General features: G+C 45.7%; 1 protein-coding gene across 1 annotated transcript in view; it reads left to right on the top strand.

Moving 5' to 3' along the window:
- LOC147430055 (glycerol-3-phosphate dehydrogenase SDP6, mitochondrial-like) overlaps positions 1–18,010 on the top strand; it is a 63,757-nt gene that overhangs the window by 35,698 nt on the left and 10,049 nt on the right. Inside the window, exons 3-4 of the mRNA XM_086496242.1 lie at positions 463–794; positions 1,144–1,563. Coding sequence (XP_086352368.1) covers positions 463–794; positions 1,144–1,563 — 752 coding nt within the window. The remainder of the gene's footprint in view (positions 1–462; positions 795–1,143; positions 1,564–18,010) is intronic.

Raw genomic sequence — 18,010 nt, 5'->3', positions numbered from 1 at the left:
CAGGCTTGGTTGGTTTTTCCATGAGCCGCCAGGGGGAGCACTTTGATTATCTTTCACAAGGCACCTTGGCAATACAAAGGCACGTGCTGCACTAGCTCGGATCAGAATCTGTATTTTTTTGGTGCCAGCCAGAGGGGATGAATTATGAGGCTATAGATTCTTCTGTTGACTTTCCTTTTCTTTGTGTGGAACAAGCCAACAAGAGTGGCCGATTGATATTGTAGCTAGGTGTATCAGGACCAAGGTCTTGAAGTTCTCTCACAAAGCCTAACAAGAGTGGCCGATTGATAGTGTAGCTGGGTGTAACAGGACCAAGCTCTTGAAGCTTCTCTCTCATCATTTGAGTGACCTAGGGGTGGCAAACTTGCTCAAGACTTTCTGGTCTTTAGCACAGTTTTGAAATGTTAGATTCGTTAGGTCATGGTTTTCCAATTATATCTTTAACTTGATTCGTCTGTGCAGGACAAGAATTTGATGTACATGCAAAGGTGATTGTGAATGCTGCTGGCCCTTTTTGTGATGCAATTCGACAAATGGCTGGCGAAAGTTCAAATACTCTGATCACTCCGAGCAGTGGGGTACATGTTATACTTCCTGATTATTACTCTCCGAATGGAATGGGGTTGATTGTGCCCAAGACAAAAGATGAGAGAGTAGTTTTTATGCTTCCGTGGCTTGGGAGGACATTAGCTGGCACAACTGATTCCAGCACTACTATTACAATGCTTCCTGAGCCTCACGAGGATGAGATCCAGTTTATCCTGGATGCCATAAGTGATTATTTGTGTGTAAAGGTAAGAAGAAGAAGAAGTTTCTTAGGACTGCTCCATGTTTTGCTATTCTGCTGTTTTATTATCATGTTTATTTGCATAGTCTTGTGCCTGCATGCGCCTGTTTGCATACACAGAAGGTTGAGCCTATGTACGATGTGTGTACTATATAAATCAAAACTCGGTAAGTGTGTATCGGAATGCTATAAATTGGGCTCACTACTTCATTTTCAGGATCCCTAGTATAGTCACATATTGAAGTCCCTCTGATGTTTAAATCTAAAAAAGAGCCAGGGGCTTATCACAAACTTTTCTTCTTACCAGCCTTGGATAAGGTATATTTTACGAATTGAGCATTCATTTGTTGCTGCAGGTGCGGCGAACAGATGTACACTCTGCTTGGAGTGGCATTCGTCCACTTGCGTCCGATCCATCCTTGACAAATACAGCAAACATCTCTAGAGAGCACATTCTATGTGAAGGGCCTGAAGGGCTGGTCACTATTGCAGGTGGCAAGTGGACAACTTATAGAAGCATGGCAGAGGATGCAGTCAATTTAGCCATCAAGGTTGGGTCTCTGACCCCAACAAATGGATGTATAACCAAGGATCTAGCCTTATGTGGAGGGTCAAATTGGGATCCTGCTTTCTTTACCTTGTTAGCACAGCAATTTGTCCGCATGAAGAAAACTCGAAGTGGTAAGGTGTTTCCAGGAGCAATGGACACATCAGTGGCACAACATTTGTCGCACTCTTATGGCAGCCTAGCTCAGCGAGTTGCTATAATAGCCCAAGTAAGAGTTGCAAAGAATTTTGTACTCTTGTTAATATTTTCTTTGGAGTCTTTGCTACATGCGTACATTCTTGTTATGGAAGGAATGATTGCTGTACTAAGGCAATGTGAACTAATAGGAGGTTATTGGCAATGCCAAAACATGCTTGTGCTCAAGCTTACCATTTTAGGTCCAACAGCATCGCTTTGAGTACATCACAGAGTTGCAGAATTAGCTACAAGTTTTCCTCACACGGACATTTATATCAGTTTGGAGATATTAGGTCCCATTGGCATTTCGTTTTGTTGGTAAGGTGTGATAGGCTGAAAGGATGGACTCAAGACAGCCACAAAAAACCGTTTCTTCCATCTTTTTTCCTCTTCTTTTGGTTGGGGAACAGAGGTGTTAAGGATGTGTGCGTGTTGCGGTAAATTGAGTCGAACAATCTTGGAACTTTGATCTCAAAACCAGAATACATAATACCTCTTCCAGAGGGCCTTTGCTCTGTATCAAATTCCCAGGTGGAAGTTACTCTTGGCTGTAGAACAATGGGCTGCTGCAAGTCGATCTTTGCAGCGTCCTAGTGCAGAAGCACCAACAATATGCAACACTGTTGCAAACCATGCAATGGCATTAGGATCATTCATCCACCAAAAAAAGATTTATGTGCAACAACTATTTAAGGGTATTTCCACCTAAATGTAGAAAGTAGGGGTACAAGCTGCTGCAATATCCGTCAAGGTCCTGGATCGGGGCATGCACTGTGAGCTGTCCATCTACTGGACATCCCTGGGCGGAAAAAAGGCTTGTGGCCACTGGATGCTCACCAAGCCAGCAATTGGAACTAACGCAGCACTCTGAGCTGTCCATCTACTGGACATTCCTGGGTGGAAAACAGGCTTGTGGCCGCTGGATGCTCACCAAGCCAGCGATTGGAAGTAACACAGCCATCATCCAATGTGAACAGGCCAAGTCAGCGCTTAGAATCGCTGCCACCTCAGCACACACAACTCAATGTCTTGGCCACCTCAGCATGGAGACGTCGCTGTCACAACCTGTGCAGTAAGAGCCACCAAGTCAGCAGCCAGAATCATTTGTTGGTACCCCCCCCCCCCCCCCCCCCCCCGACTCTTGACGGCCAGGAAAGGACGCCTGGTGTTTTTTCCAATGCTTCCCCATGTCTTCCAGCATCCGCTGGTCACTTGCCTTGATTACACACCAGGCGTCCTTTCCCTACACCATAACCACGGTTATTGAAACCGGCCCGTGCGGTGGTAGGCTTTGGCTTTCACCCGAAATTCTTTTCTTTAGACACACACACATAGCACTTTACAAAGGTATCCTCTGCGACCGGAATTAGCACTTAAGCAAACACACGGCTCGGAAGCTAGAATGCTCCGAGCAGACGCCGACAACCTGTAGGCCCCAAAATTGGCGCCCCTTTCGGTATTTCTTTATTCTTTAAGAGGGTAATCACAAAGAAGAGTGAAACCGGCCTGTTAAATCCAAAAAGGGTGGTATACCTTAGACTTAAACTTTATTTGCTTTCACCCATTTAATTTGTCGCCCACTTTACCTGTACTTTCAAGACACAACAAAGGGGAACGGGATACAGGTTGCTAGATTGCACCTGTATGAGAAGACCGACACCAGATTGGCCCCTAAATAGGCGTCCCTTTCGGTATTTCTTTATTCTTTAAAAGAGGGAATAAAAGCTGTGGTTCCCTACAAGCTGCCCCGCAGAGTCTGGGCTGAATTTCATCTGTTCTGGCCTGATTTCGGCAGCATAACTGTACTAGGACCCTTCACAGTCAGTATCCCCACGCATTAGATGACTTTCCCGACGCATACGGACACTTTGCAAAACATGGCAAGAATCTGCAGCACGCTGAATTCTCTGTTTTCTGCCCAGAAAATGCGCCAGATCACTTGTATAGCGGTCCCCTCGCGTCCCCGAACCTCTTGGGGGTATTAGGGTCCGTTTAGGGCCGAAACCCTAAACCTGCAAAAATACACAGCAGGCTGTAATTTACTGTTTCGGGCTCCATTTCGAGTGCCGGTCGCATCCGTAGCAAGTCCTCGAGCTCCTGCATCTGTAGGGCTACTTGCCCTTTGAATCGGACGAGATTTCGCACGTGAAACCTCTCCGAATTCACCTGTACCTGCGGGGGATTAGCCGCTAGCTAATCCAGTACCTGTGCAAGAGGCTCTTGCCTCGGCAATCGTGCATGAACCCACATAACTGTACATTGGTCAAATGAAAAGCCCACTAGAGGGGCATAACATACTGCTCATAGAGGGGAGAGAGAGCAGTGTGTAGCGTGCAGGGCATCACTCCTGGCACCGCACTTCACATAAGAGGGAAAGGAAGCACTCCATAGCTCTCAACCTGTGACAAAGCTGCAAATGAGTGTCCTCTCTCATTTTAGGCGCCCCCTCTTTGGCGAGGAGTAGCAGAATGCTCACGGAGTGCCACATGCCACACTTTCCGACTATGGGCATTCCCGGCTAAAAATATCTCAACTGGTGCATCGTTTGCAGCAGAGCAATAAAATGTTCCTCTTGTCATTCCAAAGCTAATGACGCGAACACATTTTCAGGTCCAAAGTAGCAGTTCCCTAAATTTAGGAGATGTTGCCATTGTATCGTTTAGGTCATTTGACCCTCTTTGTACACTGCAGCCACACCAAGAACGGAAATATAGCCTATGTAGCAAAGGATTTCACTTTGACTAGTCAATGACCCCTAACCATAGTCCTTGTCCAACCTTAGTACTCTCTTGCCCTCAGGCATGGACTCCCTCCGAACAGTTCCACACTAGCTATGCAATGCAGGTCAGTTAGATTTCTAGAGGGGTGCTTCCAAAAAGTGTGAATAAATAAATAATAAGAAAGAAATCAATAAAAAGGATAGATAGTAGTCACATGCTGGTGACATACCCCCCTCTTGAAATCTCAAACGTCCTCGTTTGCATCTATGTCGTACATGCTCACAGTCAACACTTGGGTGTGCGCACACCTGTCGACACATGTACGACACATACATGCTCATTGTCAACCCTGGTGTATTCAACACCTCGTTGACACATGGATTGCCTGCGTGTGAACCCTGTCCCAATGACATAGGGGTGGCTTCGCACTCTGCCATTGCTTTGAGTCAATAACTTTCCAATGACAAAATGGTAGCTACGCATTTTGCCACTGTCTTTTAGTACACGTTGGATCCAGTAACACTTTCGAGCATACCCAAACCGACAGTTTAAGAATGCAGTTACACATGTACTCTTTAATAGAAGCAGTTACTGTATCCTTGACAAACTGACAAGAAATACTCACTTCTATAGCACTAACCAAACTTTTGGACATTCCATAAGAGCAATTGCCAAACTGACAATCTGTACAGCTCTAACATTCATGTAACATGTACTTCATTTGAGCTCACTTTAAATAACATGTACATCATTTCTTTCAGAAGCCATTGTCACACTGACAATCCATGTAGCTTTGAAACTCAAGGGTCCAAGGTAGGTTGCAAATCAAAGGCTTCAAGGTAAAGTGATAACACAGTTGGTGACTCTGTAAGTTCACCTTCTTCCATCCATTTAGCATCCATTGGTGGATAGTTTCTGAACTTCACCAAGTAACGCCTAGCAACCTTGCCTTTCACTTTTCTTTCTTTATGTGCCAAAATCTGTTCCGGGACCAAGATCTCGTCAAGTTCTTCGACTTCCGGTTGATCTTCAGCTGGCATATCTTCTGGCACATCACGCACATAGGGTCTGAGAAGACTCACATGAAACGCATTGTGAATCTTCCAACTCTCAGGCAATTTCAGCCTATATGCAACATCATTGATTATGTCGCATACTTGAAAAGGCCCATAGTAACACATGCTGAGCTTTGGAAACGATCTTTCCTTGCCCTTCATCTTCTTTAACCTTGCCTTTTCAAAGCGCAGAAGCACCCAATCACCAAGTGAAAATACCACTTCACGACGGTGACGATCAGCTGCTTTCTTTTCTTTGCCCGAGTCTTTTCAAAGGCCACTTTGACCTTCTTGTACATTTCATCCATGTCCTGAACATACTTATCTGCTTCAAATATCTTGTCCTTTGTATGCAGTATGGGAGGAACTTTCTTGCCACCTTCAACTATCTCAAAAGGTGCCTTGCCAGTTGATGAATGCACTGTATTATTGTATGCATACTCCACCAATGGCAAATATTGCTCCCATTTTCCTTTATGCTCTGACACATAGCACTTCAGCAGATCTAGGACAGTAGAATTTGCCTCTTCTGACTGCCCATCTGTTTGACGAAGAGAATTTGAGCGTTGTGCCCATATTCTCAAACAAGCTTGACCGGAACAAACTTGTCATGCGTGGGTCGCTAACAATCGACTGTGGCATGCCATGATACTTGAAAATATTGCTCATAAACAAGCGTGCCATCTGATCTGGCTTTATCTTCTTCCTGACAGGAATAAAATGAGCCTGCTTGTTGAATCTGCAAATGATGGTCCAAATACCATCATTTCCTGTCTGCGTTCTCGGAAGATTAAAGATAAAATCCATAGCAATACTTTCCCATGGTTTATCTGGAATAGGCAGTGGTTGCAATAACCCTGGTGCCTTTTGCCTTGCAAACTTGACCTTCTAGCATATTAGGCATTCTCGCACAAAGGCATCCACATCTCTTCTCAATGTAGGCCAGTAGAAGAATGTCTCAACCGCTTTAACTGTAGCATCGATACCATGATGCCCTGCATACGGTGGGACATGACTCTCTTCCGTAACTTTGCGTCGCAATGGCTTTGTGACACACAATCTGCCATCAATCATCATAAAGCAATCTTTGAGAAGATAGTGTTCATGACGTTGTCCATCCATTAGCTGCTCGAAGACCCTTGCAAAATCTTCATCATTTGCATATTGTTCCCTCATATCATCAAGCTCATGATGATAAGGAATTGACACAACTGAAATTTGTGGCTTCCTTGACAAGGCATTAGCCACAACGTTCTTCTTGCCTTCCACATGCACAATCTGAAAATGGAACATGGACAAGAATTTTGCCCATCTCATATGCTTCTCAGATAACTTTGCCTGTGTCAAGAAGTATCGCAAGGTCTGATGATCCGTTTGGACAACGAAATCTGCACCTAGCAGGTAGTGTTTCCAACTTAAGAGCGCATGAATCACGGCCTGCAGTTCTTTTTCATAGACTTGCATAGTCTTTTCTGGCCCTTGCAAGATTCTACTCTCATAGGCTACTACCCTGCCCTCTTGCATTAGCACTGCACCAATGCTACTACCGCAGGCGTCACACTGGACCACAAATGACTTCCTAAGATCTGGCAACACAATGACTGGATCTGAAGTCATCTTTTCTTTTAAGAGATTAAAAGCTGAAAGCTCTTTTTTGTGTCCATCTGAAGGTGACTGCCTTCTTCTAAAGAGCATGTAAAGGTGAAGCAATCTCAACGAAATTTCGGATAAACCTTCTGTAATAGGAGCATAGTCCCAAGAAGCTTCGGACATCGTGCAGCGTCTTCAAATCTGGCCATGACTTGATCGCTTCAACTTTAGCAGGATCCATTCTGACACCATCCTTTGAGACAATGTGTACCAGAAAGTGAATCTCTTCCAGAAAAAATTCACTTTTCTTTGCATTGATGAGCATAGCTCTTTGAACACAATGGCGAAGTGATGCCTATGCTCCTCTTCATTCTTTGAGTAGACTATCATGTCGTCAAAGAATGTACCAACAAACTGCTGGTGTGGACGGAAAATTCTGTCCATCATCCTATTGAACGTAGCAGGAGCATTTGTGAGACCAAAAGGCATCACTAAAAATTTGTAAAGACCAAACGTCGTTCTAAAAGGAGTCTTGTGTACATCCTCTGATCTAATGCGGATCTGATGGTACCACTCTTTAGATCTATCCTGCTAAACATACCTTCTCCTTCTAATTTGTCCAGAATATCATCAATTCTAGGTATAGGGAACCTATTCTTGATGGTATTCTTGTTCAGTGCACGGTAGTCGATGCACATACGCCATGAGCCATCCTTTTTTTGCACCAACAGCACTGGAAAACAGAATGGAGATGAACTGGGCTGAATCATCCCCTTTTCTAACAGCTCCTGTACTTAGGGAACCTATTCTTGATGGTATTCTTGTTTAGTGCACGGTAGTCGATGCACATACGCCATGAGCCATCCTTTTTTTGCACCGACAACACTGGAGAACAGAATGGAGATGAACTGGGCTGAATCATCCCCTTTTCTAACAGCTCCTGCACTTGGCTCATTATCTCTTTCTACTGAGCCGCACTAACCCTGTACGGAGGCCTATTTGGTGGGCTACTGCCTGGCACCAAATCTATCGCATGGTCCTCGGGTCTCTCTGGCGGTAATGAATCGGAAAAACAATCACTATACTGTTGTAAAAACATTGACCTTTCTTTATCTAACACAAATAAATTTGATTCATCACAATCTGACACTTCACGTGCAAAAACCAAGTACGCAGAAAGATGCTTTTTCATTACAGAAGTAATAGCAGAAGCTGATATAGTGGGAATAGACTCCCCTTTAAGCTTTACATCCAGAATGTGAGTCTTTCCCCTGCTTTGTACAGTGATCTTTTTGTTGTAGGCATCCATGATTCCGTGTACACGAAACAACCAAGGAATGCCTAGCAACACCTCACATCCATCCAGTGGCATGATGTAAAATTCTTCAGCATCTACATAGGATTGGATATGTAGGCGCAAAACTTTCCGATGATGGGTGTCAGAGCCTCTGTGTCACGTGACACATCCAACCCTATGTGTCCGTGGACAAGCTACAACACGACAAGGGTTCAATCAGTCCAGTCAATCTAGATTAGAAGTGATCTGGTACTTTTGTGAGTCTATTCGTAGACCGTGCATGCCCAGTCACTTAGTGTAGATGCATATTCTTTGGTTGCACACAACATGATCATAAGCATTCCCATCAGAATCCATCGGAATCAGTCAGGGGAATTTTCCATTGCATTTAGCCTATTTTACCTATTTTTGGCATTTTTCACTTATTAATTTAAGTGACTTTTCAACAAAAGTAGGTAGGGAAATTTTGCTAAGTTTGTATATAAGCAAACTAGAGCTATCACTATTTGGTAGAAGAGGCAGCAGGAGCACCTTGCTCAACAGGCAACTTCTCAGCAAGACCAACCCCCGCGACTACTCTGGTGTTTTCTCCATAGAAGAGCAACAGATCAGCCGCGGCGTCGTCAAGACCAAAGTTACCCAGAACAGGAATGGGGGCCTCCGGAACGCCCCCCCCCCCCAAAAAAAAAAAAGGCGGAACGGGAACGGGGCCCGGAACGGTAAGTTTAAAATATGCTTAAATTAGGTTGGATTTGACCTATATGTTAGTAGAGAGCCATACACACCCATTAGTCCAAGTAGAATCCTATTCAGGCATGCTCTGCAATGATTCTTCAGTCTTAAGCGCCAAGGCTTACACACGATTGCGCAATACACAATACATGAATTGGGATCATCCTTCCCAAAAGCATCTTGAATCTTGATCCTTCATAGAAAGAACATTAACTCAGAGTTGAAGAATAGAATCTAGAGTCCATGCTCTACACAAAAGCTTGGAGGAAAAAGATGATAAATCATAGATTATAAAGATGGCTTACAAGGCCAGCCAAGGCGCTACAAAAAGACATGTAGAGGCTAAGAGTGCTAAATAACAACTGTAAGAGTCAATAGGTGACATGTCAAGACTCAATCACTCATATGGTAGTGCAATACAAAAAGGGGGCAAAGCCGGCGGCCACAAAGGAAACAAATATCAAAAACCAATGAGCAATGAGTCATGACTCATGCCTCAAGTTCACCTCTAGGTAGGGGCAGAAGAGCATTCCCCCTCCGAATTTGTAGTGGAGTCCTAGACGTCGTGAATATCATCCCAATCCTCCTGCATAGGCTCATCCTCATGCGTAGATCCTCCTTCCTCTCCAAGCACCTCTGCCTCTGCCTCCATCTCCCACTGTAGAAAGGGATCTGTCACTTTGGATGCTGACTTGCAAAGCATTCTTAAGTTTGCACTGACAAAAACAAGGTCATTTGCTTTCTCCACTCAAAGTCGGTTCCTCTTTCTAGATGCAATGTGGCTATATACACTCCACAATTGCTCCAAGCAAGAGGAGCTAACCGCTTGGCTGAGAATGCGGACGGCAAGTCGCTGAAGATCGGGACTATCTGAACCATTTTCTTGCCACCACAAGACGGAGGAAATCTTGGTGCGATCAATTTGGGCATCGGCTGTCTCAAATGATCCTCGCATATCCCTGTAAAATGCGAGCTGATCCTTTATTTTGCGTTGCATGTCCCGTTCAGGGTGAAGCTTCTTCAAGATGGTGTTCCAATGTGTATTTACCTCCGAATCATGCTCTGCCTTGCACCCTGGAACTCTGGGTCCAACACAAAAGCTGCACCATGAAGAGGTGAACTATAGGCATTCCACCTGCTACTGCAAAGCTCTTTGATTTCTTCGAGCCTATCTGGGTCCTGCTCATACTCTTCAAGGGCCTCGACCATGCGATCCATTGCTTCATAGACCTTGCCAATGCAAGGCTGCATACCATCCATCACTCTAAGCAAGTGGATCACTGGTTTCACCATTTTGTCAATACTCTTTAGGGACTCCCAGAACTCGGGATCCTCCACCTTCCCTGTACAAATGATCCCTGCGACTTTACTTGCATGGGTAGTCTGAGCAAACTCTGTATTGATGAAGAGCTGCCGCATTGCACTTTGACACTCTACAAAGCGGCTCACCATTAGATAGTTGTAGGCGAAGTGGGTCTCACAATACTTTAGAAGCACTTTGCTCCCCGACCGCTCCAAGAACTTGGCTCGAAGTATGTTGTGGTTGTTGATGAAAGCAACCACCTTGGACGTGGATGCAATGAAAGACTCTATCCAAGGTAGTTTGCCGAAATCCTTCAAGAGGTTGTTAAGGCAATGTGCCATGCAAAAAGACACCGTGATGTGAGGATAAGTGCCTTCCAAAATAGCTGCGGTTGCCCTGTTTGATGCCTCCCCATCGGTGACCAAACCTATCACAAGGTCCGATCCAATGGTCTCTACGGCGGAGGCCCACTCACCCGCAAGGACATCTGCTGATTTTCCTGTCTCCGTGGCGTCATGGGAGTGGGTAAAATACATCTTCCCTTTGGAATAGGCAACAATGCCATGGATGGACCTCCTCCTAGTGTCGCTCCATCCATCCGCAATGAGGGTCACGCCATACTTCGTTCATTGCCTCTTCATGTTGAGGGTTGCCATCTCCACTACGGCTTTCTCTCTATCGAGTAGAGTAGTGCGGAGGGCCTCGGAAGAGGGTGGCACGTAGCGTGCCCCATACTCTCCAATCCTCGTGCACATGGTCTTGAAGTACTCCGACCTAGACATTGCACACAAGAGGTATTAGTATTTACTATTTAATTGAGAATTTACTATTTGATTGTATTGAAATTGATAGTAAGTCTTACCGAGCCTTTATGAAGGGGATGTGATCGTGATAGAAAAAGCGGGCAACACTTGCATCCACATCCTCCTTCCTTTTTGGATCCCAAGTGGTATGTAGGGTGCGTTGTTGAGATTTGGGGGTGGAGACTGGAGTAGTATTAGGCATTGAAAATGCCGAGCGAAAAGATGTAACCGCCGTCTCCGTCGTTGTCGCATTGCTATCACCACCAACCGATGAAGAAGGTGTAGAAGAGGGAAAAACCAAGTTGTTGGGGTCGATTGCGGAACGCTTAGGCCTTGCCGATTCTTTCTCTTCTTTGTTGGCTTTCATGGCGGCATCCTTGGCTTCAAATTCCTTCAACTGTTGCTCGTTGACGGCCTTGCATATTGCTACTTGTTGTCCCTCAAGCTTAAGGAGATGAGCACGGACTTTGGTTGTACCGGATTGCCGTTCGAAGCCGCATAGTTTGCACTTCCATGCGCGTGCACCACGGGACTTTCCCAACACTCGGGAATGCACTTCATCCCACCATGATGCTTCGTCCTTCTTCTTCTTGGCACCCAAGGGATCACGTTCACTTGATGCGGAAGCTTGCGCCATAAGTGATGAGACTCGATAGAGGAAGGAATCTTGAGAGAGAGAGAGAGAGAGAGAGAGAGAGAGAGAGAGAGAGAGAGAGAGAGAGAGAGAGATGAAATGAAATGATATATTAACGTCTTCAAAAGGCCAAAATGACCTATGAGACCATCAGATACAAAGTGGTGAGTCTAATACAATATCTGAAGTACAAGTACAAAAAGTACTGAAAGTAAAAATGAAAACTGAAAATGAAGTGTGAAATGTGAAATCTGAAAATGTAGAATAGGCCCTCAATGACAATCTGGGTGTCGTGCTAGAATGCCTCTGATCCTCTGCTGGAGTCTCCGTCGATGTAGTGTGCTCCTGTGTCTCGGTCGTGGTCGTCGCGATCTCCCGAGCTCAGTCGCCTTGTCAATGAGGGTGCCTCTCGTATGAATGCAGGTACAACCCTGTGCTGGTGGTTGGTCTCTTGGCTCCCTCGATCCAAAGAAGTCTGTGATCTGTCTCTGCGACTGTCGTACTTCATGTCTCCTCAACAGACTATCTCTATGTCGGTGTAGCTCAAGTAGATATAGGCCAAGGCATCTCTGATCCTGATACCTCATGACTCTATCTAGGGGTCCAAAACCCTCCCTGAATAAGCAATGGAAGCGGCCTCGTATCTCATAATACACAGTGCAGTGGCATATGTAGTGTAGCTCTGTCTCTGGCTCTCTACCGCATAGTTGACATATCCTAGACTCCGGCGGTATCCCTCTGAATCTACCCGTCTCAGTCTCCAGCTGGTGTGAGGATGTGCGAATCTAACCAATAGCACATCGCAAACCATGAGACAAATGAGTGTCCATGTAGCTTGGACGAGTCACAAACCCATCTCCCGAAAGTTGGAGAAGGTGCTCTTTGTAGAAAGCCATCTTGGTGCCCAACTCTTGCATCGGCTCTACCCATGTCCTTCTGGTTTCCAACTGTATAAGATCCTGCCGAATGAGTCTAGTGATCTCCGTCCGTGTGACTGGTAGGGAGGGTGCATCGAGGGAATCCTGAGAGAGAGAGAGAGAGAGAGAGAGAGAGAGAGAGAGAGAGAGAGAGAGAGGATGATGGCGCGGTAGAGAGTGATGGAGAGGTGGAGTCTTGATTCTTGAATCTCAAGCTTGAGCCTTGGCCCTTGAGGCTTAAAGCCTTGAGGCCCAAGGGAGAGGAGAGAGGTGATGAATGGGAGAGATGGAGAGGTGGAGCTTGAGGGAGAGATGCAGAGATGGAGAGGTTGCGTCAAGCTTGAGCCTTGAGGCTTAAAGCCTTGAGGCCCAAGGGAGGGAGAGACTCGAGAGAGTGCCTTGGGAGAGAGAGAGACTAGAGTGCCTTCAACCTTGCCCAATGCCTTGAGCCTTGGCTTGCTTCATTGCCTTGAGCCTTAGCTTATTATATAGGGAAGATCTTCCCCCAAAACCCATGGCGTTCAAATTTCAAAACACCCCAAACGTCTGTTTTTTTTACCAACGGACAGTTTTTTAAAAAATACCGTTCCGCCAGGCTGTCCGGTGCGTTGGCGTTTCGCCCGTTCCAGGGTCCGTTCCGGCTGCCGTTCCGGTCAACGTTCCAAAAACTGCCCGTTTCCGTTGTGAGTGTCCGACCCCCTAGGGAACGCGTTCCGAGAACGGGAGGGGCCCGTTCCGCCCGTTCCCTGTTACTCTGGTCAAGATACAATAGATCAGCGTAGCGTTTTGCATTTGCAGAACAACCGGCGACCGCAACAGATTTTCAGCCCTAGCGTTTTTGGTTTGCAGATCAACCTCAGCGTTTTTGCAAATCATCGCGACAGAATCAGCCACAAGACCAGCGTTTTCAGTTTTCAGCCTTTAGACATCGCAGATCAAGTCCAGAACCTCGCAGATCTCACCTTCCCGCAGCAGTTCCTGGCCGCACGGTCAGTTTCCGCCAGGTTTATAGTTTCAGCCCGGAAAACGCAGATTTCAGCATCTGCGTTTTCAGCGCGTCGTCGTCGCATCGTCGTCATCGACATCGTCACCGACATAGAGTCAGAATTCAGCAAATAGAAGATTAGCAGATTTCAGCCCATAGCGATTTTGGACAGCAGTAGAAAGATTGCAGATTTCAGCCCTTAGGTCGACTTCGTCATCACCGTCGTCATCGTCGGCATAGTCCCAAGCTGCATCAGTCCATTGCATACGCATTGTACCACTTTGTGCAATCAAAAGTAGACTACTCTTGCCGACGAGAGTGGGGCCTTCGGAGGAGGGTTTTACAACGTCTCTGGTGTCGTATCTCTCTTCTCTCTCTACCTCTCAGTCTCATACACTTGCACGCACAACGTCCATTCACTTTGTTTGTGATCATAGCATTCTCTCATTAAGAACGGAAGGCTCTACCTTCCATAAGAACAAAAGGAACCTTGAGCACAGTTCGGAGCACTCATCTTGAGCAAAGCACAAACAATCATTACGTTGCACCTAACATTGGTATCAGAGCTTTGACAGTGTTCTGTATCACTCAAGGAAAGAACCACAAGAATCACAAGATTTTTTTTTTGCTTGTTGAGGTCGCACGAACCCAAGTGTACTTGGGCGTGTCGATTCCTAATCGTGTTTTTGAAGAGTGACGGGAATCCCAAGAAAGAAGGGCTTGTGCAGCCTCCCCTTGTGTCTCTTTTCACTCATTGAGGGCGGACCGTGCACTTAGCGGCCGGCCAATCGACGTGAGGTGGGAAAAAGCAACCTTGGTGTGAGCGCAAGGCCGCCAAGGGGTGCGCCCGCGGAAAGGAGTAGAACTCGGGTGAAGAGAAGATCCTTCTCAAACGCGGTTTGCAAGTGAAAGAAAACCTCAAGAACCTCAAGACTCTCAAGAACTCAAGAACCCCAAGAACCAAGACCTTCAAGAACCCAAGTTCCTCCTGAACTTAAGAACCCAAGACCAAAAGAACCCACAAGAACCCACGACTTCAGAATGGTCATCACTCGAAGCGGAATGGATACTTCGCTTAGAGGTGATGAGCATGAGAGAGGCGAAGAAGAATTTTCCCCACCAGGAGGTTTTTCCGACCCTCCCCCTTCCCCATCTACGATAAGGATTGCACTAACTCCTATGGAGGCTTTCGACAAGAGGATGATGGACAGGAAGTTGAAAGCGAAGAAAGAATCGTAGCCATCGAGCGTAAAGTACCAAGAAAGAATGGCAGCCATAACGCGTGAGAATGAGCAAGCACGCTTGGAAGCCAAAGCAAGAGAAGCAGAATTTGATCGAGAGAACAAAGCAAGACAAGCAGAATTTGATCGTGAGAACAAAGCCCTCAAAGAACAGAGGGACCGACACAACAAAGAGTTCTGGCGACTCTTGTCTCAAGTTCAGGCACAGATGCAAGAGATTTGGGGAAAGAAGACTCTCTCAGTCTCTTCTTCTCCAAAGCATGACACATAGGATTTGCATGATTGTGTGAAGCATGATGATGATTTGAATGACAATAATAAGCATGATGATTTGGATGCCAATGATTTGTATGATAATTTGGATGACAATGACAAGCATGATGATTTGCATGATCAAGATTTGATTTCTCACAAGCATGATGAGTTGCATGAAGATGATGTGATTGTTCACAAGGATGATGTGTTAGTGGATGCTTTTTCTAGCGAAGCTAACCTCGTTGTAGATTCGATTAATCACGAAGAACTGATATTGGCTTTCGAGTCGAGGTCCAAAGAACCCCCACAGGACGATTCGATCATTAAGGAAGAACCAATCTTGGCTCTCGAGCCTAGGTCCAAAGAACCCTCACAGGAAGTATTATGTGTTCGCATGATTAGTACGCACGCATTGTACGAGTGTTTCATTCGTGATCGTTTCCTGTATTTTAGTCAGCGTCTTTATGTGATCCCTTTTCCTAGGCATGACATATTGTACGTTGAGCACGTTTCACTCATGAATGAGCACGGATGTATGCGGATTGTTCATGAAAAGCTGAAAAGTATGCATTCAAGGAAGTCACATTCCATGTCTCTTCCTTGGCACGACACAGTTGTAGAAAGAGCACATGACAATATGAGCACCAAGCATAGGCTTTTCCGTTGTGAATTGCCACAGTTGATTGCTCTAGATCAAACGAGAAAGATTCGATCTCATTGTTTGCATGTGTTTGATGAACGGTTTGTCTACATTGCATACACAGTCTTTAGAAAAGACAAGATTTTTTCCACTCACTTTACATGGAATAGGTATGTTCTTGGTTTTGTGTTGAAGATGGTTTCAGGAATTTTCAGCCATGGAGATTCTTGAAGAAGAAAGAAGCATGACTCTTGACGAAGTTGAAGCTTTGAAGATGACTTTGTGTCGCTTTCAGCGCGGCCCAAAGAAGCAAGCGTTGCAGACCTTTATGAAGTTCAAGTACCGCACGACCCACACATCAGAGTGGGCCGGCGAAGAGTTCCTTCCAGGATTCCGGATGCTATTGGCGATCTCCCTCGACGCCATACAGTTCGGTACCAGTACCTCACTTTGAAAAGGAGGGGATGTCATCACATTGTCTTTTCTAAAGACTGTGTATGCAATGTAGATGCATATCCTCTGGTTGCACACATCATGATCATAAGCATTCCCATCAGAATCCATCAGAATCAGTCAGGGAAATTTTCCAGTGCATTTAGCCTATTTTACCTTTTTTTGGCATTTTCACTTATTAATTTAAGTGACTTTCCAACAAAAGTAGGTAGGGCAATTTTGCTAAGTTTGTATATAAGCAAACTAGAGCTAGCACTATTTGGCAGAAGAGGCAGCAGGAGCACCTTGCTCAACAGGCAACTTCTCAGCAAGACCAACCCCCACGACTACTCTGGCGTTTTCTCCACAGAAGACCTAGCGTTTTTGCATCAGATCAGCCTTGGCGATTTGTGCACAGCAGATCAGCCCCGGCGTCGTCAAGACACAACAGATCAGCCTAGCGTTTTGCATTTGCAGAACAACCGGCGACAGCAACAGATTTTCAGCCCTAGCGTTTTTGGTTTGCAGATCAACCTCAGCATTTTTGCAGATCATCGCGATAGAATCAGCCACAAGACCAGCGTTTTCAGTTTTCAGCCTTTAGACATCGCAGAGCAAGTCCCGAACCTCGCAGATCTCACCTTCCCGCAGTAGGTCCTCGCCGCACGGTCAGTTTCTGCCAGGTTTATAGTTTCAGCCCGGAAAACGCAGATTTCAGCATCTGCTTTTTCAACGTGTCGTTGTTGTCGCATCGTCGTCATCGACATAGAGTCAGAATTCAGCAGATAGAAGATTAGCAGATTTCAGCCCATAGCGATTTTGGACAGCAGTAGAAAGATTGCAGATTTCAGCCCTTAGGTCGACTTCGTCATCACCGTCGTCATCGTCCGCATAGTCCCAAGTTGCATCAGTCCATTGCATATGCATTGTACCACTTTGTGCAATCAAAAGTAGACCACTCTCGCCGACGAGTGGGGCCTTTGGAGGAGGGTTTTACAACGTCTCTGGTGTCGTATCTCTCTTCTCTCTCTATCTCTCAGTCTCATACACTTGCACGCACAGCGTCCATTCACTTTGCTTGTGATCATAGCATTCTCTCATTAAGAACGGAAGGCTCTACCTTCCATAAGAACAAAAGGAACCTTGAGCACAGTTCGGAACATATGTACTCTAAACATCCACGGAATTCCAAGTAGCGCATCGCACCTTTCCAATGGCATGATATAAAATTCTTTTGTGTCTACATATGACTGAATATGCAGACGCAGCTTTCCAATAATAGGAGTAACACACTCTGAGTAGCCAGGACATGCCAACCCTGTCTCTGCTGTGTACCCCATCTCTTCAGCTCTGATGCCCAGCTTCATAGCTAACTCTGGTGAGATAAAGTTTGCTTTGGCACTTGGATCAAAGAAGATGAGTGCCTTCTGATCTCTAACTTTACCCATGCTCTGCATAACTCAGTGGCATCTGTACTGGGCCTGTACTAGGCCTGTCACCCACCATATCTAGCACCAAACATGCCGTGGGTATAGGCTTCTTGCCTTTCTGGTCTTCTTTATCATCTGAGTCAGCTTGTCTTTTCCTTTGTGGACAATTGGTAGCAAAGTGACTAAGCTGCTCGCTTATAAAGCATTTGTTTTCAGCCATTATGACTTCTTTTCCTCGAGCGACTTACACACAAAAGGCTTCTTTTTCTGTTTTTTCGTTTGCGCTCCAGAAGTCCCGGCTGAATCCTTGCCTTTGGTGGCCTTTTCTGACCCTTGTGATGCTTCAGGAGCCGTTTTCACAAAGGGCTTCTTTGCTGAGTTTTTCTTTTGCTGCCCTCCTTTCTCGTTGCTGGGAAACCCACTGTCCTCTCCTTTCAACAAGGC

The sequence above is a fragment of the Adiantum capillus-veneris genome, chromosome 22 (genome assembly GCF_014529385.1).
Source record: "Adiantum capillus-veneris isolate H3 chromosome 22, ASM1452938v2, whole genome shotgun sequence".
Taxonomy (NCBI): domain Eukaryota; kingdom Viridiplantae; phylum Streptophyta; class Polypodiopsida; order Polypodiales; family Pteridaceae; genus Adiantum; species Adiantum capillus-veneris.
This window is presented reverse-complemented; position numbering and strand designations above follow the sequence as displayed.